This window comes from Haemaphysalis longicornis, unplaced genomic scaffold (genome assembly GCF_048455015.1).
Source record: "Haemaphysalis longicornis isolate Haplotype H1 unplaced genomic scaffold, Haemaphysalis longicornis Haplotype H1 scaffold_8, whole genome shotgun sequence".
NCBI classification, from domain to species: domain Eukaryota; kingdom Metazoa; phylum Arthropoda; class Arachnida; order Ixodida; family Ixodidae; genus Haemaphysalis; species Haemaphysalis longicornis.
Window position 1 is genome coordinate 124,342,815 of NW_027526445.1, and position 24,415 is coordinate 124,367,229.

Consider the following 24,415-nt stretch of genomic DNA (forward strand, 5'->3'; position numbering starts at 1 on the left):
TAACATTAAGCAGGGGTGAGACAGCTGAATCAAGTTTGGGAGCAGTTTTTGGAGCAGCGAAATCTCGATTTTGGAGCAGAAGAACCTTGGTTTGGAGCAGTTAACGGCATTTATTATGTCACCTTAGGTGCCCAATATATCAAATTTTTGGCAACTCGAAGGGGAAACAGCACTTTTTAATCGGTTTTGAACGTACATAACACTTAAACAGCCTCTTAATAAAGTTTTTCTACCACAGTATCACGAGGTGCCAAATGCACTACCTTTTTACCAACCATTTTTAAATTCTTAGGCTCTATGTATAGATAGCATGGAGTTCCGTTGAAAATACCGAATTGAAAAACTAAGCAATCGTAAGGCATTTTTATTATCCTGGGAATGCCGAAATTATTATTTCTGTAATCCCAGACTCGGCTTTAAGCACAGGTGTAGAGCCACGGAAAAAGTTGCTCAAAGCGAGGTGAGTCGTCGCACCCTACCAGCTTTCCCATTTCAAACATTGTAAGGTGCACGTTCACTACGATCGATCGCAAGTTGAGTAACGTTGATGTTTAGCCATCTCGGTTTTGGCATTAAATTTTGAAGTGTCAACCGTCCCATTCCCGCCGTTCGCAAGCTCGCTGTCAAAGGCAGCACTAACTCCGCGTTTTAAAACAACGCAATGAGTCCAAAATTTTACTTCAAGAGCCAACCGCGCCTCACACGAAACGTGGCGAATTCGCAAGCACCGCGTTTTTTTATGAACTCCACCTTTCGAGTGGCGCAACTTCCCGTAACAGATCAAACAACTAAATGTAAACCTAGCCACCCCCATAACCAAAAGCACCGTAGAAATCTGCGAAGAGCGGTCTGCCTGAACTAGAGTGAACTTGTCTGAACTACGAGCAACTTCTTCGCCCGCTGGCCATGTTTTCCGATCTTCACCATACCAAGATGGTCGTTCCGGAGATACGGCGCTCAGAAAATTGCCGTTTTGTCATTACCTTAAACAAGTTTTTTCGCCTCAGGAAACGTTAGCATTTTTAGACAGGACTTTGCAATTATTTTCGATGGGAAAGCTTTAAAACATACAGAATATAACATGTGAAACCCGACATTGTGACTTCCGAAAAAACTATTTCGGGGACCATTTCATGCGGGGGTTTTATTGAATGATCAATCAATTTTTACAAACAGCATCACCTTGGGGGTAATCCCCACTGAAACTGATTGGAGCGTTAAAATCGTTGGCTTTCAGACTGTTTTGGAGCAGTTTGGCGCAATTTTACCAATTTTCAAGCTTTTGGAGCAGCCTGGCGCAGAAAAACAAATTTGTATCAAATCTGCGCAATATGCGCAGCTGTCTCACCCCTGATTAAGGGACAAGAAGAGAGCGGAGTGGGTCAAGAAATAAATGCTTGTTCAGGACATATTAGTAGAAATTAAGAAGAAATGGACGTGTGCAGGGCATGTAATGCGAAGGCAAGATAACCATTGGTCATTAAGGGTAACAGAGTGGATCCCTAGAGAAGGCAAGCGTTGCAGGGGACGGCAGAAAGTAGTTAGATGGGCAGATGAGATGAAGAAGTTTGCGGGGATAAATTGGTCGCAGTTAGCACAGGACCGGGATAGTTGGAGATTAATGGGAGAGGCCTTCGCCCTGCAGTGGGCGTAGATAGGCTGATGATGATGATACGGTGCAGTATTCACTGCTCTTTCAAATGCCGCAATGCACTTCAGCAACCAATAATGAATAGGACCGACACCGGCAGATTGTATACCAGGACTCCACAAAACTGCCGGGTATGGCCACTCATTGCCATTGCTAATTACATTGTAAAGCTCGGAAGAGTGAAGAGTGGCAGCTTCCCAACTACCTTCGGAACCACAGCAGCACCGTTCCAATGGTTCGCAATATGCTCTGATGCTATCTCCGTCACTGAAACTCGTAATTTTCTGCCTATTTCGTCGAAAATATTGACATTTTTCTCAATCAGCTGCAGTTCCGCATGTTAAGCTTGCTCACAATCCCTTAAATTCCCTTTTCGAAGACTCGCCACTGTGCCATCATAGCTGATGTCATCAAGTTGCTGAGAAAGACAGCACATGGAGGACAGCACTTGTGAACCCACCCTTCGTCTTAAAAAATGTTTCTTTATTTATTGGTTACGCACAGAGCCCAGAAATTCTAGGCTTCAACTTTTTCCTTACAGCCCCATAGGCCATCGGACACAGAGTTCCGATAATTTCAAATGTCCCACAAAAGCGAAAAACGGCACCTTGCGGACAACTAACACCATCTGGCATATTTAGTGGCAACTGATTTTTCAATTTTATTATCTTTTGTTTAAATTTCCGGTGCGGAGACGGTGTGAAGAGTGAAATTTGAACCAGGAAAAGCGGCAGCTTGCGCAAAGATGGCGTCCACCTCACGGCGTGCTCTGCAAAAGCAGACAGCCGTGGCAGGGACTTCGGCAGCTGGAGCTGCTGATTTTTCTTACTCCAGCTACAGTGATGACTCCAGCAATGAAGTGGGTTCACCAGATTTTAAGTCTGATGAAGATGCTCCCATTCAACGGCCTCAGACTTCGCCAAGTGCTAGGAGTACAGTTCATTTTTGTAACGTAAGCTACACTGGCCGAGGTTGAGCAGTTTCGCGTGGGCCGTGAAGGGCCGTTCTGCGCAAGCGCGAGGAGCATTGGATTGCTTTGGATCGGATAAAATCGGCTTGAATTGGATTGGCTTGTACTGAATTAAATTGGATTGAAATTCAATCCAATTGGAGTACGGGTGTGTAGAGAATTCGGTCTGCTCATTCGCCGGTCTGCGCATTCCAGAGGAGTGACGTCATAGCCGTGGCAGACGCACTGGCGCCGGCGCGTGCCTAGCTGTGCACCTCCGTTGCGTGATAGCCGTTTCGCGTGGCTCCTGAGGAGCCGTGGTGCGCATGCGCGAGGAGCACTGACTGGACTGGACTTGACCGGACTGGACTGGATTGGACTGGATTGAATTGGATTGGAAATCGTTTTAGCAGCAGTAAGCATAATCAGCTAATCCTAGACAACCAGGAAACCTAAGAATAACCAGCTGAACCTTAGCTCACGCTACATTTATCCTGGCATAGCCGAGCTAAGCCACTGCTAATTTTTTTACTTTGCACTGTATTTATAAACAAAACGTGCCTGTTTATCGGACGACTGGCTTTGGTTTAATGTGTAGGGTCTTGACAATGTGCGGTGGCGATATTTTTCCAAATGCACCGCGCCATATCGCATTATCAGCTTCAAGATAGCCTGTTGCTCATGTCAGAGTAGCACTGTGGAGCGACGTGAACCGCTTCTCAAGAGCGCTGAATTTTTTTCTCTTGCTTTTACCACTGAAGTGATCAGGATTTTGTATGAAAATACAAACAAGTGTGCTTGAATATTTTAGAGAGACCGACTTACTCTCCAGTGGCTTTGCGTAGTGGGACAGCCGTCAGGGCCACTTTGTTGGTAGGCTCACAAAAATCCAAAACTTGGCATACAGCATTGATGTATGTACTGAATCATGCCATATTTATTCGAATCTAAGCCGATAGTTTTTTTGAAATACTGATATATCAAACTCCAGGGTCGGCTTGGATTCGAGGATTTTGAAACACGCGCCAATTTCCAAGTGAAATTGAGGGAAGTGGCGCGCAGCTAGCGCCACCCGGAAAAGAAAGTATTGTAGCCATTACTAGACGAGCCAGTAGCCACTTAAGGGGCCATAGCTGGGGGCGATGCCGCCATTTTGAACTGCGCGGATAGTGGCCCGCATGTGGTGTGGCGTTTGGTTTTGACAGCGCAATGGACCAAACAAGCGGTGCCATTATAGTGCCGCTTTTAAAAGAAAAGTTGTTTTAGCCGCGGAGTTGTCGTCGAATGTTCAAGCCGGGCGGGGCTTCGGCGTGGATGAAAAAAATGTCCGTCGTTGGAGGACGCAATGGGAGAGGATATTTGTGTGCGCCACAACGAGGATGGCATCTCCATTTCGTGGTGACGGCACGAGAAGGCCGTCACCACGAAATCGAGATGGCATTGGCCTACTTCGTTTGGACGAAGCGAGCAGCTGCCCTCCCAGTAACGACGGAAGTGCTCCAGGCAAAAGCAAGGGAGCTTTCAAGGAAACAAGGCTTATCGCGGGCACACTTCGAAGCCAGTCGGGGCTGGCTACAGAAATTCATTAAGCGCTTTGGCTTTAGCCTCCATCGTCGAACCTCAATCGCCCAGAAGTTGCCCGGTGATTTTGAAGAGAAACTGATTGAGTTCCAGCAACGCATCTTCATGTTCAATAAACGTGTTTTCTTTTTGTGAACGCTGCCCTCGCCTTTTTGTTCGGCCTACATTTGAAGTAAGTTTTTTTTTTTTTTGTGTGGCTTTGGACTTTCGGGGGTCGGCTTAGAATCGAGGCTGGCCTAGATTCGAATAAATACGGCAGCTTAGGAACTTATAAACAACTTTCACATCTCAGAATTTCTAAAATAGTTTTTAGGCTTAGTACAATCGCCTATATGTGTTGTGTGTATACCTTCTTGTGCATTTTGTTCTATTTATTCAACCAATAAACTGCTAAAAATTGCACCTTTCACAGAACTTCTTTTATGAGTTCGAAACAGCAAACTATAAGCTCCAATTTCATGCATAGCAATGCTAAATATGTTGACTAGCTCAAGCGAAAACAAATGTTTTGTGGAAGCACTCAAAATGGGCCATTTTTCGGCCATAACAAAAACATTAACCTGATAAGGCATTTAGCTGACCCTTATATAACTTTCTTCACCTCGACTTCAAGTGCCGCAGTTCATGGTCACAAGCCCCGTCAACGCAAAAGCTAACCCCGAATGTCACATGAATCGCTTTTACTGCACAGGTGTATGTGGCTAGGATCCCAGGGTCACGCGCTGACAGCAATGTATGTTAGGCACATAAAATTAATTTATGAAAACTTTTTAAAAAAATGTCTTGTTTTAATATATGACGGCTAGTATTGCCCCTGGGGAATGTCTCCCCAGCACTACATGTGTTTCGAGAGGTGAAGCCGACTTTCAGGGTATCGGTGTAAGCTTCGTCTTTGTAAGCTGGCTGCCCCACATTGTGTGTTGTGCAGTGAGGCAAGGCCATGTACTGAAGAACTACGATTCAGCCCCACTTTGTACTCCTCTCCACCACTGCCACCTTTTTCCTGAGTCGTCCATACTCCTGGCCACGTGTGGCATCCGTCTCACTTAACGTTCATCGTATACCCCTGTCACACGGGCACTTTCAATTGCGATTGAGTCGATCCGGATCGAGCTCAATCCGGGTCGGGCGCATGCTACACGGTAGTTTCAATCGCGATCGAGCTTGATCCCGCTCGAACTCAATCCTGGTTTCTCAAGCGCGATCGAGGCTTCCAAGCGCGACCGAACGAAAGCAGCGATACTTTCTTCCCCGCTCAGCAATGGCACAGAAGGTGACAACTTAAACTAACACCGCAAATTGTGTCGAATAACTTGACCCAAATAAGCTGAGGTAACGTTTGCATAGTTACGTATACCTACGACTGCAAGAAGTTACCAGACGCCGGCCCCAAGTACAATTTTAGCGTAGCATCTAGCGTACACGAGTGCAACCGGTGCAACTTTTCGATCACGATTGAAACGGGCCGTGTAGCAGCGGCAGTGCGTCGAGCGCGCTCGAAAACTCGATCGCGATTCACTTCAATCGCGATTGAAAGTGCCCGTGTGACAGGGGTATTAAGCGCACAAAAAACACACTGACACAGAAGACAAGGACAAGTCGCTTAAGATGAATGTTATGGAATACCAACTAGCCTGAACGCAAGCCCTTATCCATCTCGCCCCTGACATGGCGCAATGCCGCACGCTCTTCAAAGGCCACCTGTGCGGCCCACTAGAGACAACTATTACGCGAGCACGGAAGTCTTCGATCGAAAACTTTATCTATACAGTTATGATGATGAAAATTGGGGCACATATGTAGTTTCTCATTCTGGTTGTAGATATAAAATTTGTTTCTGTGTAAAACGAGTATAATCAAGTTTATTTCCATTTTTATATTTTATTTTGTGACAGCTTTGGTAAAAATACTGCTGGAGAGATGCCGCTGGACAAGGTACCAGTGAAGTGTGCACAAATCAAAGAGTGCAATAAGGCTAACATCATCATTCTATCTGGTTTGTAGCAGAAGTTCCGACTGTTTTAAGTTTGGGCTTGGAAAGGAAAACCGGTTTTTCTGGTTCCTACTTTTCAAGCCCGAACTTCAAGTGGCTATAATTCTGCTACAGACCAGATAGAATGATGATGTTAGTCTTATTGCACTCTTTGATTTGTGCACAGTTCACTGCACCTTGTTCAGCTGCATCTCTCCAGCAGTATTTTTACAAAAGCTGTCACAAAATAAAATATAAAAATGGGTATAAACTTGATTATAGCCGTTTTACACAAAAACAAATTTTATATCTACAACCAGAATGAGAAACTACACACATACATCCCCCGATATCCATAATCATAACTATAAAAATAAGTTTTTTTGGTTTAAGACCAGTGCTCCCCCTTAACTGCGCCTGTCCTTAGTCTGTGACGTAAAGATCTCACCACTGTCCTTATCAATTCAGCACAGCAAACCCCCAATGTAACTAAGCCTCTACACAGCAAATCACACCAGAGCACCCAGCAGCTTCGCTGGTCTCCCATCTCGACAGGGTGAAAGGGCTCTGATTTTTCTATATAAAGGACCAGAAGGAGAAGAGGGGGGTGACACTCGCTCACTGCGTGTAGGAGTGCTCGATGAGGTCGCTGAAGAAGTAGCCGAAGAAGCCCCACGTGTGGCCGCAGTAGAACTTCACCCCTCGTTTGCGACAGAGGGCGTTGACTTTGACCAGCGCTTCTCGGGGGAGGCTGTCACAGCAGCAGACCACGTCGAACTTGCCCAGGTACTCCTCGCCCTTGTCCGCCAGCTGGCCATCCTCGCCCTCGACTTCCACCATCGGGTTCAGGTTGCCCGCGTACAACACTGAGCTGTGCGCTCTCTGCGAATTACAGGCGGGGAAAAATTATGAGGAACGTTTAGAACTTCCTAAAAGGTTGAAGGCGTCCATCCATCCATCCATTCATTCTTTCATTCATTTGTACTTACTTAAACGTGCAGTTAACGCACTGAAAATTGTTTTATTGTTGGCTCGTATGACGTCATTCTTGCTCATAACACGTCACTGTGGCGCAAAATTTGAAAGTTTTTAAATACTTCTGGCTTTTTTTTTTTTCGTTAAAAAAACATTTTTTGTGGCTGTAATGGAGCGGAGTGAGATACTGAATCCTAGTTCATTCAAATTAAACGAAGTTGTATTTCCTCTTCATGGCCCGTTAATTATGCAGATCCCCAAAGTGACACTGAAATACCCATTTTACGCGGGCAACGCAAGTCGTATCAACACCCCACATGAGCACATCGCAAAAAGACTCACATTTTCGCCGACGTCGCCCCTTGCAATCATGAACTGAGTGGAGAAGTCGGCTTCTGCGACCTGCACAAAGCAATGCACGCTGTATTGCATAAACCACACCCACCTGGATGCACAAAGCTGCGAAGTTATTACCTTTCTGTGATCTAACAGGGTAATGGACTTGATGCCAGCCAGAACCAGATTTTTGGCAACCTCCGCTCCGAGCCCGTTTAGTCCGGCCAGAAGAACCCGCACGGCTCGCAGCCTGTAATCAGAGATGCACGATTCAGGATTCAGGATTCAACACGAGTGATCTTTTCTTCTTTTTCTTTTTGACAGTGTGAAAGCATTAACTGACTTGGCAGGTCAGAAACCCGGTGTCATCGTTGGTGTGACCAAGAAACGCCGCACGAAATTGTTAATGGTGCAAAAAGAACACAAGCGAAACAACTGAGCTGAAAAGAAATTGCGTGAATTTGAGTGTGAGGTTACGACCCCGGACCCACAGAATGCAAGTCGAGCACGTTGTCGCCTTTGACAAAGAAACTTGTGTTAGAGACATGTACTGGAGCCTACAGAAGGAATTCGCTAATTACAGAAGTAGCAAAGAAAAGGCTCAGGATTAATTTTTGACCACTCGGGGATCTTTAACGTGCGCCGGAATCACAGCCGTGGGTACGAGATTTTCACGCTTGTTAAAGATCCCCAGGTGGTCGAAATTAATCCGGAGCCCTCCACTACGGCCCGCCTCATCGCCTGCGTTGCACCGGCGCGTTAAACCCTTACAATCAAGAAAAGTAGAGCAAATCCACCATATTAGCTCAGCAATTCAACCGTAATACTTTCACATTAAGTAGGTACATCATACGGAGTGCTTAGGTGCCCTAAACTTTTTTTCCTGTGTGGCCATTGGCAAGTACACGTTGGCCAAGTAATGCCATCATGAGATTCATTACTAGCTCCTGACGATGATGATAATGGTAAGCAAGGTACAGTTTTATTTGAAGCTATTCTGTCATGCTTACTGGAACTTTTTTCATTAAGAATTGGACAGGCCACATCCACAGCTGCTGCCGACACAGGTTAAAGGGAAGGTGAAGCGGTTTTAGAATTAAAAGAAAAGTTGACTACCAGCAAGTACACATCGAATAGTTCATGTGTACGAAATATTTTCACAATACATGCAATAGAAGCGGAGCAATGAGCAAATAAAATTGGCCCAATGCCCCGCCCCCATCTCGCCGCGCTATGCCGGAAGACCAAAGAGCGCAGGCGAAAACCGGCTGAAAAACGTCATACCTGGACTTCCGGCCGGATCAGCCGCCTCGGCCATGCTCTTTTCACCGTGTTTCCTTGTGAATGATACTTGGTTGATAGCACTCATTTGTACAATTTTCGTGTTCAAAAAGTATGCACGAACGCCAAACGAGGCATACGTTATCATGCCGTATTCCTAAGCAGAATAATGCCACGCCGGGATGCTTGATAACATACGGAAGCGACAGCCGAGGTGGCTGTGCTTGATGACAGAGAATATACTACACTACGTTAAATACTTTGTAAACTGCTCCAATGCGTTTTTTTTTTTTATTAGACGGACGTGAATGTTCACATTAGATTCTAGATTTAGGAAGGATGGGGAATACTGCTGTACTTTGGCCGGGGATGTTTCGTTCCATTCCAGAAACCAAGTCACATTTGTTCAGGAAATACTTGTTTCGTTAAACGCGTCGGTTTTCTTTCCCTATGGGCTCGGGACAGTGTTAAAAAAAAACAATTTTTTGGCGAAACTAAAACAAGGGGCCAATCCTGATAGAAGTTCTCTCCCGGCTAAGAGGTAAACAGTATTCCTACAAAGTAAAAGAACCAAGACAACCAGATTACTTATTTTGCAAGTATACATGTCACGATAAGGTGATGTTTGTCTGGAATTAAAAGAAAACACCACTCCGAACCACCACCGTGCCATAATTTGTGTTGACTGCGGGGGCCTAATTTTTTTCCCAAGATTCCGTGTGGCTGCATATTATTAACCTGGCAAGCACTTGTTGTCACTGAACCTCAAGTGTGCTCCAGTGATAGTCGGTGATATATATAATGATGATACTAAAAAAATTAGGAGCGAAGAGTAAATATACAGCCTCTGTCCGACTAGCGCGGTAAATGCTTAAATCTAGAAATTCTGGAACAGGCCAACAATTCATTATCACAAACGTTTGGTGATTGTTACCTAAAGTAACGTAACTACAACGTAACTGCCTTGTCTGACTGGTCTGTTAATTATAACGAGGTGGCCGTAATATTGTAGCAGAATGCGCAACGCACAAGCGAAAATCAAGCCCTACTTCAGCCAATAATGCTGAGCAGGCACTAGTATGCTGCAGTGTTTTCAGAATAAATGCATGTGAACATGGAGGACATGTGAAGCAGTAAGACGCCATTCATCGAAGTGCAGCTAGCAATCGCAGAGGCGCCGTTGCGCTGCTGCCGAAATGGCGCGCGCGTGTGGGTCTGTGTACAGGGATGAGTGACGGGGCTGGGGTGGGCGACAACGACCAAAGGAAATGCGGAAGCAGAGTCTGCTTGTTGGTTTATGCGTGTACCGGCAAGATGTGTCTCGCATATACGTTTACAGCGCATGAACACTATTTTTTCGCGCAGTGCACGTGCGTGCTTTTTGCTGGTAGATTGTTTATAAAACTCCCATTAATCTTCGGCATAAATGGTTTTGTGTACAATACGAAACAGTTAAGGCAGTACCTAATATTAACATAAGGTATAAAATCCCCCTATGCTGGTTGCCTAATTCAAAAACATTTTGATGGAACCCACTAGTCGACGTCACAGTCACTGCTTTGGGGTTCTCTGCCGTGTAAAGCAAATTTAAGCTCCGAGATAATTGAACCAACAGCACTGGAAATTATAAAACAATATTCCAGTCATGTGCGAAAACTAAACTGCAAGCTAAATTGCCGCAAAGGCAACCGTGCGATCGTTCGCAATGCTTCTGAAAACCCGCCGCCGAAGGGTGTCCTTCTTTGACGTCATGACGGGCGCATCCAATCAGGGGCGTCAAGACGAAAAGCGCGCGTCTTTCAAACGGGGCCGCGCTTTTTGCAAGATAAATACCACTTGGACTCATGTACGATAAATTTCAATGTGATATTCGGAATCAGCGCACAAGAAACTATAGAACTGTTAATCTAACTCAAATTTTTTGGAAAGCGCTTCAGCTTCCCTTTAAGATATCCTTGCGCTTTGAAAAATAATAATAATAATAATAACATGCCGCTTGTAACAAATATACCATCTCCATACTGTCGATTTTTTCGGAGAGCTAAGCATAAACGTACATATGAAGTTAATAGGTTCAGCGTTCTTGTCTCATAATGTGACGAGGGATTAACGCTATCAGCAATACTAAAATTCAGCATTGAAGAACGTAAGCACGTGGAATGCACAGCCAAAGACAACGATTGTTGCACGTTGACTTTCGCCGTGGATTTCGCTGCCCGCGCGCTTATAAAAGTTTTTAACTGTTTCATCTGTAATTTTTTTACAGAAAGGTAGGTGTGCGTGTGTGTTTGGGGGGGGGGGGGGGTGAGGGGGGGTTCCTTTTCTATCTGTTCTTTAGCTCTTTATACTTTTTTTCTAATTCTAAACCCAATCCTATTCTCCCTCTCTACATTCACATCCGCGGGACTGGGTTGAATGCCAGTGAACCCCCAGATGCGTTCAATAATGCAGTCCATTTCTTTTCTTACTTCTAAACCGAACCGTTTACTACTGACAGAAGCCGTGCCGGTAGTTTCTGAGTATCCTGATTTCCAAAAGCAAATGGGATTGGACATTCTACACAATCTTTCGTTGAATGATACAGGCACAGCGGCCATGGGAAACATTCAAGGAGGCATCCGACAAAACGCGTTTGATGAAGCAACTTCCAACTCAACGGCAAACGACGAAACTGGGCTTGACGGAAATGTTTTTACGAACTGGCGTTACATGAAACGTCGCACGAAGTGTCCGGACCACTGATCCCGACGTGCAAACATAAACACTTCATTTACCGTTTTTGGGACTCTAATCCCCACAGACGTATCTGTCGATCATAGAGGCTTGCCTCTTCTTCCGAGAGCTCGGGAGTGGCAACCAGCACATCCCCCATTTCTTTGTTTTCAGCCGTCGAACGAGCAAAATACCACACTGAAAATACGGATCGCGGACAGACGCCAATTTACGGAACCCTGTATTTGGCGGCTTTCCTCGAGCCAGGCTTGTTGTACAATAAACTCTAATATTCTAAGCCAGGTAGCGCTACATTGCTTTCGTTAAAACACCTAAACGTAGTATACCAATATAATCAAAGAAATTGTTTTTACTTCAACAATAGAAGTTTTGTTTGTAACTAAAGCAAAATAAAATTAAAATTGCGAGTGTAGAAGTTGTAACCAGTGAACAAGAATGGACAGTTTTGTCACGTGACCAAATTGCTGCCTTTTTCCGGTTCATTCGGTTCATTGCCGTGTGTGTTTTTCGCTTGCTGCAGCATGGTCCTACTCGAAAATGAGTCTGTGAGTATTTAATGACAATCTTTGCACGGAAGCAGATGCCTAAGGATCTGTAGAAGTCATATTACGTGCTAGGCCCTCCTTAGTCCAGTTGCACGGTGAACGGAATAGTACACGCACGCAAGTGTTCGCTGCCGCACGCGTATTGTACGGTGTACGATTTGTCGTTTCGCTTCCATTCATGCGAAAATCTTGCGCATTTTCAGTTCCTCAGCGAGTTGACGAAATTGTTCCAAAAGTACAGAAGTTCCGGCTCTGTCTACATCACCATGAAGCGATGTAAGTTGTGCAAGCTGCAGACGACTTTTTTCTCTTTCTCGCTTGGGAATGTCGGCTGAGGACCCGGCGTTTGTTTATTTGATTGTTTTAATTTTTAGCGAGTTAAAATTCAAGGGTCGCTTTGTGCCGAAAGAAGTACTGAGCAGGAAGGTTTCATTGCGATGACAGCTGTGGCTTGCCCATTCAGTCTGCGTTTGGAATGTGCAAGTAGTAAGAATCCTGTTGATCAGTAAGCATTAATTAGCTCATTTCTCTACAGAACGAAGTGCTTGTTAAGCTTCGTATGCTTCGCTCAAAAAAAAAAAAAAAGAAAAATATCCTGGCTGCCCTATTGTGTTTTTTTTTTTTTTTTTTGCCTCGAAACGATTCATGCGAGTTGAGCGTCACTAAAAATCGCAGAATGTTTCGATCCTGGAGGAAGTTTTTGTTGTTGTTGTTGTTGTTGTTGTTGTTTGCAAGTGCTTACATTCTGCAAACATATGTTAATTACTCATGGTGGGGGTAGAGAGGGGGTACTTAGGAGGAATTAAAATAATCCTTTGCTTATTAGTAACATGATGCGAAGTTGTCTGTAATGCCTGCACAAGGATCCTGGACCAGGACGAATTTTTCAACTGCGAAGTTTCTGAGAAAGCTGTATAGCTTTCCTTTGTAGCCGTATGGCTGCATTTAGGTGGATGTCAAACTTTCCTTCACAGCATTCTATAACCTGGGGCAGGTGTTGCATCGACAGGAAACAACAAAAAAGTAGCTGCACTGGTGTGTGTGTGTGTGTGTGTGTGTGTGTGTTTCAATGCTCAAGCGAGACTTGTCATCCAACTGTCGCACAGATGACGGCCGTGTCAAGCCGAAGCCAAGGCCAGAGAAGCTTGCTGCTAATCCGATCCCGCCACCTACAGAGTACAAGTGTCTGCTGAGGGCGCACGCTGGATCAAAAAAGATTGCCACAGTGGTGAGTTCTCAGTAACAGACAGCGAAAAGAAATAAACTTATTGAACTGTAGTGATTGAATGCATGTTCTCAACGAGTTCTCGTTTTGCAGATCAACGCCAAGGACGTCAACAGGTTTCAGTTGGTACGTGCACGTTGTTTTTAACCTCCTCCTTGGTCGTGTACACTTGTGGTTCTAATCAGTTGCTTTGTTAGTGGTCAGTATATTGGTAGCAATTAGCACAGCACGGGGATAATTGGAGATCTATGGGAGAGGCCTTTGCCCTGCAGTGGGCGTAGATAGGCTGATGATTATGTTGGGTCGAAACAGTATTGCACTGGAATGGGGAGGGGGGTTGCAGTGAGTATCTGTGTTTCTCAAGGACATTACAGTGTAGGGCAAGTTGGCCTCTATTGATTGGTTGCTGTTGTACTGTGAATGCAAATATACCACTCACTACGGCGACAGTTCCTTACTACCGCAGAAAATGGCAGCAGCGCATTTCACCGCCTCATATATTGTTTCCCGCGGGATTTGTGACATGAATGGCGAATGGAGGTTGTGTACAAGCTTTTCTGAAACAGTGAGGCATGTACATTTGAAATTAATGTATGTGAGAGCGTCAGCTCTTATACATTTCATAACTGCTATTTTTACTACAACTGCTGGTAAGATTTGTTTCAATTTGGATTTTGATCAAATGTTTCACATTGTCATACAGTTACAGTAATCAGATTTATGCTGGTAAACATGAGAACTACAGTACCCTTGATACTGTCGGTGTCTGTATACAGCAAGAGGCCTGAAATTACTGGCATAGTTGGCTACACGAGCTGTCTGTCTGTCAGTCGCCGTGCTTGGGAATTGCAGATATTTTCTGCACTTCCTCCTAGGTGGCAGCATCTCCCTTGCTTGAACAACTTTCTCAATGGTTTCTCTCCAGAGTGTGTAGCGTGTTATCTCTATTAACGGAAGAACGACCGAATTGAGACCTGGGCCATGGCTGCTCTTAGCGGGGATGACAGATTTAATGACACGCGAAATCTACATGATGATGATTATGACTGGTGCATAGCCAGCGGGAGATTTAACAATCTCACTTAGCAGAGAAATGAGAGAACAGTGTACAGTCTAGTCCACTTATAACAGTATCCAAGTGCCAAGGAAATCCCATCGTTATAACCGACAATTGTTATAAGCGGGTTGCAAAATAAAAAGACGGAACAGAGCTCAAAACATTTTATTCGCATGCCAGCAAGGTCGTACTACTACTAATTTGTGGAACAATAGCCACAGTCGGTCACCTTTATTTGCCGCGTGTGAAGCTAGTGCAAATCTTTTCCAAGAGCATCTATAGGTGCTTCACCTAGCTGAGGTAAATTTCCTTGGCGGAAACGAAGTCCCTGAGGGACTGCGTCACGCATTGGGCCTCCTACGAAGACACTACCTGAGTAGGCTGCGCAACCGCATCATTAAAGTCGTCACTGTTGCACTTTTGGTGCACAATATAACCGCATTCAATCGTTATATCCGATATCCTGGCACTAGAGCATTGTAATAAGCGGTTTATTTTATTGTAGAAAGAATACAAAAGTTGATGGTGCCATAGCTGTTCATCGTTACAGCTGATATATTGTTCTAAACGGTATCGTTATAAGTGGATTCGACTGTATCAGCTTTAAAGGAGTACTGACACAAACTTTTTGCATTCGTTTCTTTTTTCTTTTTTTTTTTCCCCCCACTGCAATGGGTGCCTACCAGCCTACTAATCATAGAATGGCACATTAGACGGTCGCAGCATGAATAATTATTTGCAGCCTCGTTTGTCTGTGTCCATTTCCTGACAAAACAAACACTGAGGCGGCCGCCATGACAGGAAGGCACTCGTAACGTCGCCATTCTCGTCGCACCCCTGCCGCCGGAGTGGGCGCACACGCGCCCAGTAGGGTTACCAACCGTCTTGGATTTTGCAGGACTATCCTGACTTTTCATACAATGTCCAGAGTCCCGCGCCGTCCCTGTCGGGGCAGCTAGATGTCCCGCATTAGTCCCGGACCATCCAGTTAGTAATTTTTATGTGATCCCCAATGCACGTTCAACGAGGCGCATCACGCTGCGGAACACGAAGTTAGCACAAACTTGTCCAGGCAGAACTGCAGGTAAAGCTGAACTTCCACATGAAGTTCGAGAACTTTTACGAGCACATTCTCCAACAAGAGTAAGTGTTGCGAGCAGAACTTAACCAGCTGAAGTACCACTTCAGGAGGCCGCAACAATAAGGAAACAATGGATGTGTATGGAAGATACCGCAATAAAGGAAACTGATTTCGTTGCCTCCCCATGCTAGGGTACGCTACTGCTCCTCGTCCCCTTACTCGTCCCGACTGCCTTTATTGAAGAGTTGGTAGCCCTAGCGGCCAGACGGGCCGTGGTTTCCAGCACACGTCAGTCAACATGACGTTGGTCCCAAAACCGTGACTTGATATACACGGCAGCACAGTGCGCGCCAACCGCACGCAGCCAGTGCATCGGCCGCGTCTCAGGAGCCCTCACGTCGGCAGTTTGGGGCCAGGAGGAGCAGATGGCATCACACTGATGCCGATTACGAAACGGTATCCATTCTGAGCTTTCACGTGTAGTACGCAAAGATTAAAATGGGTTTAAAATATGTTAAACTAAACGGCTACAGTTGTAAAAGCTGGGAGAGATAGATCTCCATATACAAAGAAAGCCTTTTTTCATAGTTATCCCAGCCTTGAAATTTCGTGGCAGTACTCCTTTAATGATGTACTATTTCAATCCAAACAAAGCATCGTTTGCAACCAAAAAAAAAGCTGTAATAGCTTTGTAAGGTGGGGCCTTCCAGTTGACAATCGTTCATCCCCTAGTCGGTCTTGGAAGAACCCATTCTCTTCGAACACTCATGTGCAAACCCTTCCCACCCCAGCAGTACAGTTGGTGACAGTTTTTTTACCAGTGCGATGTATTGCTACCTGCAGCAAAAGATATTCCCATATCTGCGTCACTTACTACTTCCATTTCAACCTCCATCTGCTTGATGTAGGTACTCTTCCTGGTTGAGTGGTATAGCCAAAGCCAAAAGCATAGCCGACAGTTAACGTCTTTGGCTGTGGCATAGGTTTCTCCTCTCTCTTACAGTACTAGCATACACATCCTTGAGAAGCTCCATTTTTATCTTTCTCATCGCATTCTGCATTCTGGCCAATTCTGGAGCGTTTGCAAAAAGGCAAACTGACATTTCAGTATGTTGTGGAGTATCGATTGGGTCCGAGATGTTATAAATTGTGTGCACACTAAAGCTTGCAAGTGGTAGCATGCTAAACATAGCGTCTTGAAAGTAAGTGTCATTCACCTAGCTGTCAATGTTTCTTTGGGCAATATGCAGAAGTGAGTGCATTGTAAGCAGACTGCACTCCTGTGATGCAAACTTGAGAGAACTTGTGCAGCCCCTTGAAGTTTTCTAATGCCTTTAATTCCAGAAGACGTTTGGGCTGCCGTTTCACTCAGCCGTTTTACTGAAAGAAACAAGAATCATGCACTCCTTCGTCAAAGACAACGACGGTTGAACGCGAAGCTTTTTGATGAGGGATTCCTTCGTTGTGGTCTCCAACCATCATTATCGTTAGATGGAGGGGGGCGTGATTTTTCTTAAGTTTTCACGTCCATGCACCGCTTTCAAAATCCACACTGCTTCAGCTGCGCCGGAATAGCGCAATCCTATAGGTGGTATTCGTTGAAAAGTTTAGCTGTCAATTTCTTCGCTTGGCAACACTGAAACGGCCACAGACATGGCCGATGCGCCACGGACATGGCGCGGCTTGGGCCACTGCGCCCGCACGCCGAAGAAAAAAAAAAGACACCGGCGTGTGTTTTCTGCTCCGTTCAACTCTATTCTCAACGGTGGTGTCAACAGAGATGTTATTAACCACACTCTCATTGGACTCGAGGCATTACTTTGCATTTTGTGGGGTAGAGTTTGGAACGTCCAGCCCACATCACGTGCTTAGCACGGGCAAGTACCGCCATCCCGCGGAGCCCGACGTAACCAGTGACGGCGCACTCACATGGTTGCCTGCATGCGTGCCTCGCAAGTGAATACAAGCTATAGATGTCGGCTTCATAACACGAGGGACCCAGGTTTGATTCCGACCACACAAAGCGTTTGCTTTCTTCACTTAGTGTCATCATCATTGTAGAGAAAGTTGGCTTTCCTGCAGTGCGTTTTGGGTGGACTACAGACATCATCAGTGAGAGTCTGCAAGCTTTGCTGTAATACCTTATGTCAGGATTTCTCGACGTGTCAGAAAATCCACAGGTGGTCTACGTTAATCTGCAGCTTTCCATCAGTGGGGTGCGACTCCAGGTGTAGCTTCGCTGCGTTGAAACCGCAAAAAATTTTGAACAGAAAAACTTCTATTTTCATTTTGAAAGACGCATTTAAGGGGGACACTGGTCTTGAGGACATTTTTGTTATTTTTTATCCTATGTGCTTGAGACTTACACATTGTGTCTTAACGACCTGAGCACAAATATGCAGTTTGGTTTCATCTACTAGGTGGTGTAAGCTCAGAGTTGTGCGACATGTTATGCCATTCCATTTCAGGTAATTTTTTTACTATCAACCTATGAAATACTGGAATACTTTTTATTCCTTTGTCCTTTAGAAGGACCAGAGAGTGCAACTATACCACAGCAGCAATTGTAGCATTGTTTCTGCAACTGTGGTAAACTTATGAAAAGACAGTTCATCGATTTCCAATGTTTGCGTAAAACAAACTGCAAGAAAAGTTGTGCAACAGTAACTTCTAGATTTTAATGCTTTTATTGCACTGTTCAGTTCTTAAGCTTTAAAATGCTGCAAAAATGATACAAATCTGACCAGTACACATCCCTAGATACTGTACCCGACAGTTAACCTCGTGGGAAAAAAAAATGTGGTCCTGAGAAAACAAGGCACGAAGTTTGGAAACATAGGTGAAAATGGTCATTTAGGCAACTTTAAAGGGCAACAGCCTCACAAATACTTATGATACAGCTATAAAATTTTGCAGGTACATTCTTCAGGACCTGCAGACTGCAAATAAAATTACTACAGAAAGTTGATTTTTTGTTAATTTGTTTGGTCCTCAAGACCAGTGTCCCCCCTTAAAAGTGGTGCAGAATTCTGCTGGACCACCTGCATCGGAAGTAGCTTGATGGGAGCCAGTAATGTTCTAGTGAAGGGCTGGAGTTTGCAATTGCGAAGATTTTGTCAACCAGTCAGCTTTTTAAGTACGTCTGGCACATATCAGGGTAGTTCATCTTCAAATCAGGAACATTGTGTGTTTGCGTAAAAACCAGAATTCAGTTCGCAGGCAAGAGTTTGGTGCGTTGTAGCTTGTGTGTATCATGCGATCTCCTTCCTTGCTCCCTGGTCGGTATACAGTTGGTATACACTTGCCTTGCGCATTGCACTGAGCCCAACGCTTTTCTTTTTTCCAGGCGTACGCCAACCTGCTCAAGGGAAACATCGACGGACTCAAAAAGAAAGACAAGAAGAAGAGCACCGCTAAAGCCACTCAGTAAAGCTATTTATTTTCCTTTTGTACAAGCACGCAGCAAAGAAGTCTCTCTCTCTCTACCTCTCTCGCCGCAGTATAAAGTCGAAACGTACCACAGCCCACTGCCGACGCCCCACACGACCAAGCCACATAAGCGTGTGCTCTGTTCATAATAATTTATTCACATTACACTTCTTATCTTACAGTATATATGATGTGGCATGCGGGAGGACAGTGAGACAGGCGTGTTGAGCACACCAAGTTGCGTCTCGTAGTTAAGCAACTCCTAGTGTACATCCGTTTAACAATCCCACAAGCCACTCTGAGGTGTTTCAACAGCAAGAAGCTGGTAGCCACAGCTTATAGTATCTGAAAGCAACCCCTAGCAGATCATTGAAGGGGAGTATGCACCGAAAGAAAGAGCTTTACAAGTCTGTCAACTTTGCTAGCCACAAAAGCGTTCGCACTATGACAAGCAATACACTTTATTTAAACACCCGCTACCCCCTTTAAAGGCATTTTTGACGACGAAAACATTTTTCGAATCAAAGCGTGTTCCTTTTCTGCAGAATCTTCACACGGCGATGTGCTATGCATGCGCGGAAAGCTCTTGTGTGTTGCTCAGAACTACATTAAAACAAGTTGCAGGGAGCTACAACAGGTTAAAAAGTTTTCTTGGCCAGTGATGAGAGGACGTGTTGAGTGAACTTCAGTGAATGTTGTGCGTTCACCCATTCTCTACAAGCCGGTGCTGCTTGGCCGCGAGAAATAGCACCCTGCCTCTTGAAACTGTGTTCAGAGCAGTTGATGGGACTGTGACCACAGGGAACAGTGGTGCATTTGAACATGTGTGCTTTCGTGTCGGTCAACGTGCAACAAGTCGTACTACTATGTTGTGCAAATGTTCGTCAACCTGTACGGCCGTCTGTCGTATTCATGAGACAGGTTTTCGACAGTTTCTTGTTCTTTCCTGCGCCGGGGTGGGCAAAGCTTAGGTAGAACAAACAAAACAAAGATTGGCAAAAAAATCCAGCGTTCGCCGTAATCGTGGCAACTTTGCTTGCAACGAGAAACACACGTTATAGTGTACGCCCCTCCAAAGTGATGTACAATGATCATCACTTCCAAAAAAAATGAAGAAGACAGACACTTTAGCAACACTGATGGAGTAAAGGTCATTGTGGTAGCGAATAAAAAGCAAATTGGCTGGAATCGTGGACTTAAACTGTCGTGATGGTAATGAGGCTTGCGTGCAGCTTCGCTACTTTCAAGTCGCACTTTAGTGAGCTTCCTTCCTCCCCCTCCCTTCCCCCCCCCCCCCCCCCCCCTTCCCCCTCCTTCCCGATTCTGCCAAACTTTGGGTAGTGGTGCAAAAATTTATCACGCTGCGCGGTCGCATGACGTATGTCACATTTCTCGCATAGCGAGGGCCATTGGGTTGTGTGTTTTTACTCAACGCCAAGAAATCCTAACACCCCAATGAAGGAATCTGCATAGCGACAATGCATTTTCTGCCACTTTTGAAAGCTGGAAGGAATCTTCACGCAATATCTTGGTTGACAATTGTCTATTGTGTCGAGGCCTATGCCAGAATTGATAATGGGGGAAGTGGCCTCCTGTTCGCAGCGCAAGGAACTGTAGTAGCATCGAACCTGAGATAAGGATGGGAAAAACTTCGCAGCACAAAGCTTTGGAAAATTGGAAAAAGATTATCTAGCTGAAAGCAAACACTGTAAGATAAAGTTGCTATTGAAATTGTTTTTTCCTTGCCTGAAAGCAAACAGGGCCAGAAGGAGATAATTATGGCTAATTTAACGCCAACACATTGGTGCTACAGCACTATGTACAGACATGAGAAAAAATTTTGCAGACCACAACAGTGGCAATTAGAGGGAATTCCCCCTTCGCAAGGCAGTCGGGAGATAATTTGCTTGTTTTTATGATAAGCTAGGAGTTGGAACTATCGACGTGCAAAGGGGAGTAGCTGAGAAATCTCTGGAATTGACACTCTTGTGGTCCATAAACTTTTGCTCATGACTACCCATCCATCGACCGAAACAAGCAAGTCGGAGCGTGTAATGTTGCACACGCATTATAACAATGAGGGAGAATGTGTGGATGCAATGAGATGGCGTTGCCTGGGCACACTTTAAACACTGTTGGGACATGGGAGTTACTTTTGGGCATTCATTTGTGCTGGGGAAAAGCCCTCGCACAGGCCAAGCAAAGAACGAGCACTTTTCTGCATGTCTCTCATACAACTTGTAGTCCCACATCAAGAACAGTGCTTTGCAAGCCCTTACATTTCAGGCCTCTACATTTACATTTTCTTTACACCCTCATTATGCAAGTCGCAGCAAGTGGTAAAAAAAAAATTAACTCTTTACGAAATGCATGAGCGGCTCTTTGTAGAAATTTCTATGTATACTAATGCCGACATAATGAGCCTGCTGAAATGTGTTTAGGGGATGAGAAGGGGAAAAAAAGATTGCAATTGCAAATTTCTGTTAAGAAAAACGCAGACCCAGATTCTTATGTATGGCCCTTTGGTTGTATGCTCCTCGTTTTTCATGACACACACTCAAAAATTCCAAAAAAGAAAAACTGCACAAATTGAAACTCTGCTCTAAAAAGATGAAGGGGGTGGGGAGGGCATTATTTGTGGGATTGCTATGTAATCGGCGTCAAGGATGCGTAGAAGTAGGTGTCGAAAAAAGCATAGAAAATAAAATATGATGGGTCTGAGGCACACGCAAAACATGCTGCAGTGACAGAGAACATACCCGGAAAAGCTCAAAAAAAGAGCAGTTCATGGTTTTGTTTCTGGAAAAACGCCACTGTATAAGCCTTTGCCAAAAAACTGTTGGAAATTTAAATTTCGCCGCCCAGACAACCGTTTTATTCATCTGCACAAATTCCGCACTCAATCTGATGTTGGTTTGCCCTAAACATATACTCTGCTCGCCAATGTGTCTTACTCTTGCATCAGTCGCACGCGTAGTGTGACTGGTCTACCTCATTTTAGTGCTGCGTGATGTTGTACCAAGGCTCCCCCCCAGCTCTCCACTGTGCTCTTCAAAACGTTGCAATAGGCCCAGAAATATCTACAAATTCCACAGATTGAAGATTTCTTGTCCTAAGTAGGTAGTTTATGCCCTTTGAAAAATTTCTATTCCCCCTGTGCGCGCTCATCGCTTTAAAAACTGGCCCTCTCCCTACACAAAAGAAAAAAAGACAGCACAGGTGTGTCACTACTAAAACCGTTCACACACACCCCCTTTTCCTGCAAGAGCGCGCAATCCCAAACCACTCGTCGCGTTTTTGTCAGAGCTACAACAAGTCATCCTTAGCACCGTTCACCTCCACTTGGGTGCTCTCTAACCCCAAATGTCTTCGTTCCAACAGAAGAGACGGAGGGTGTGGGGGAAGGGTCGAAGAGGAGCGGCCACAGTGCGAGTTCCGGTTAGAGACACACGAGAGTTCGCAGTGCTTAATAACAGACGGGGCTGGCGACGAGAGCGGGTGTCAGGCTCATCGGGTGTAGTAGACGCGGTAGTAGAGGGTCTTTGAGCGCCACAGGGAGTAGGAGTTGTCGAACTTGAGCAGGTACACCCCCTGGCCCGGGTAGAGGTGGCTGCCCGCGTACACCTCCTCGTGGCAGTCGCGGCGGAACACCGGGATCACCAGGCTCATGGACGACTGGCTGGCTGAGCCGCCGCGCGGGTCTCCCTGCGAGCCCTTCTCCACGTCGCCGCCCTCCGCCGAGGGCTCCTCTGTTCGGAAGAGAGATGGAAGGATCGGATTTTGAAGGAGTGCTGACACCAATTTTCGACGTTAATATTATTGCACAGTTCGCTTCCTTTACTCAACAGAATACCCTGGCTGAAATATGAGCGGCCTGCGACGCGAAGAACATACTTTAAATGGATCTCGTTTATCGCGCCGACGACAGAGCGGCACTCAGCAAATGGACATCAGCGTGACATCATCCCGTGGTAGCCAAAAGAAGTGACGCGAACACTTCTCGTCAAAAACTCGTGATGTCACTTCACACGCGCGGCCCCGCGAGCAGCAAGCGGGTGCATTCACAAACCGGTGCACATAGCCAGAGCTACAGGCATAGCCGCTGCCCAGAAAGGCAGGCACTGTTGGCAAAAATAAAGTTCCACACAGGGGAAAGGAAGCGATAATATAGCCCGGAATCGCAATAGAAGTCGCCGTCAGGAGTTTTATTTAAAGCGGTCATCGAATTTCGCCCACAATGGTAGGCCTAGCACCTTCAGGCAGCTCAGCCATTCAGCTCCGGCAGCGGCGTGGTCGAAACGACGCACCCACCGGCCTCTGCAGTGTTTTGACATCCGCACAAAGCGGTGAGGTCATGCCAGGATTCTGTCGCACGCGCTCTTCGGGATGAAAGCGCGGGAATTTGAAGCAAACGATTATCAGGCCGTTCAATGTAATTATCGCGCGCTGAAGTATTTAAAGTGCTGTTTCGGGTTCGCCAGACCATTAAGCATCGATAAAAGCAATAAAATTGGAACATGAAATTTTCATGTCAGTACTCCTTTACACCGGGGAATCGATCACTTATCCTTCTCTATGGAAGGAATTTCTAAAAGCGTAGAATGTGGCATGTTATGGGAGATGTACAGACGTGGGCAAAGGAAGTGTAACCGCTATAATATTGTCACGCAGTGGAGACTGAAGCGAGGTTCTTGAAGAGATGAAGGAAGTGTAACCGCTATAATATTGTCACGCAGTGGAGACTGAAGCAAGGTTCTTGAAGAGATGAACGCCTGTTGGAGTGAACTTGTGCTCCGCAATAAACTTAACGAAAACACAAGCAGCGTAATAAGCAGTCAAGAAAGTGATGTGCACAGACAAGCGTCGGCAAATCGAATGCTGGGGCGTTCGATCCCGTTTCTGGAAACATCGTACTGGGACAAGAACACTGTCGATGAGGCGAGAACAGTCTACGAAAAAAACCGTAAAGCTTCGCCCTTTCCCTATCGAGCTTGCCAATACGGCATGCAAAAGAACAATGGCACATGTGCTTTGCACGAAACACAAGATAACGTGGTCGAGTGTGGCCATGCCTACTAATAAACAAACAAATAAGGCATTGTTGTTCACGGCAATATGAACCAGAACACACAAATAGTGCAATTTCTTTCCACGCAAGTCGAACTGTCGCGTAACTCGCCGACAGTAACAAGGTTTGCAAATGTGACTTTCAAAATATACCACAACCGCATCGTGTGATCCCCACGAAAGATTCATCGATTCTGCAAGTTCTGGTTCATATTTTCATGTTCACTCTTCATTTCACTATGACCGTACTCTCACAGAGACATCCTCAATTCACTTCTCGAATGCCAAGAACAGATTCAAGAGAGGCAAGTGGCACTGTTCTACTCTACCATATTATTCTATGTCACTTATTTCTAACCTGACCCACTGAAGTGTATTTATGAAACGGTTTAGCTATTTTCTAACATCTATCGTTATTCCGTCGCACCTTCCCCTTACCTGATGCTCTGCTGGGCCTGTAAGGTATTTGAACAAATCAGATCTTTCTATGACAACAAACCGTTAAGACAGCGCAAATTTGTGAAAAGTTTCTT

At 45.3% G+C, this 24,415-nt stretch overlaps 3 protein-coding genes across 3 annotated transcripts in view; 1 reads left to right on the plus strand and 2 right to left on the minus strand.

The window, feature by feature from the left end:
* Positions 1-11,734, minus strand: part of LOC144149294 (SUMO-activating enzyme subunit 1-like) — a 54,419-nt gene extending 42,685 nt beyond the window's left edge. Inside the window, exons 1-4 of the mRNA XM_077680860.1 lie at positions 11,520-11,734; positions 7,603-7,714; positions 7,471-7,530; positions 6,776-7,035 (exon numbers count right to left, since the gene is read on the minus strand). Coding sequence (XP_077536986.1) covers positions 6,776-7,035; positions 7,471-7,530; positions 7,603-7,714; positions 11,520-11,617 — 530 coding nt within the window. The 5' untranslated portion in view covers positions 11,618-11,734. The remainder of the gene's footprint in view (positions 1-6,775; positions 7,036-7,470; positions 7,531-7,602; positions 7,715-11,519) is intronic.
* A 170-nt stretch (positions 11,735-11,904) lies between these two features.
* Positions 11,905-18,841, plus strand: Srp14 (signal recognition particle 14). Its single transcript, XM_077680861.1, has 5 exons — positions 11,905-12,023; positions 12,227-12,299; positions 13,130-13,251; positions 13,342-13,374; positions 18,733-18,841. The coding sequence occupies exons 1-5, from the start codon at positions 12,000-12,002 to the stop codon at positions 18,814-18,816; spliced, it is 336 nt and encodes a 111-aa protein (XP_077536987.1). The 5' UTR covers positions 11,905-11,999; the 3' UTR covers positions 18,817-18,841.
* The window catches only part of LOC144149293 (Golgi resident protein GCP60), a 33,385-nt gene continuing 27,770 nt past the window's right edge, over positions 18,801-24,415 (minus strand). Inside the window, exon 9 of the mRNA XM_077680859.1 lies at positions 18,801-22,564. Within this exon, the coding sequence (XP_077536985.1) occupies positions 22,323-22,564 (242 nt within the window). The 3' untranslated portion in view covers positions 18,801-22,322. The remainder of the gene's footprint in view (positions 22,565-24,415) is intronic.

Bases quoted from the DNA above. Each gene is read 5' to 3' on its own strand.
- Srp14 (XM_077680861.1), top strand. From the start codon at position 12,000: ATGGTCCTACTCGAAAATGAGTCT. The intron at 13,252-13,341 runs GTGAGTTCTCAG...CTCGTTTTGCAG, and splicing joins CAAAAAAGATTGCCACAGTG to ATCAACGCCAAGGACGTCAA. The intron at 13,375-18,732 runs GTACGTGCACGT...TCTTTTTTCCAG, and splicing joins ACGTCAACAGGTTTCAGTTG to GCGTACGCCAACCTGCTCAA.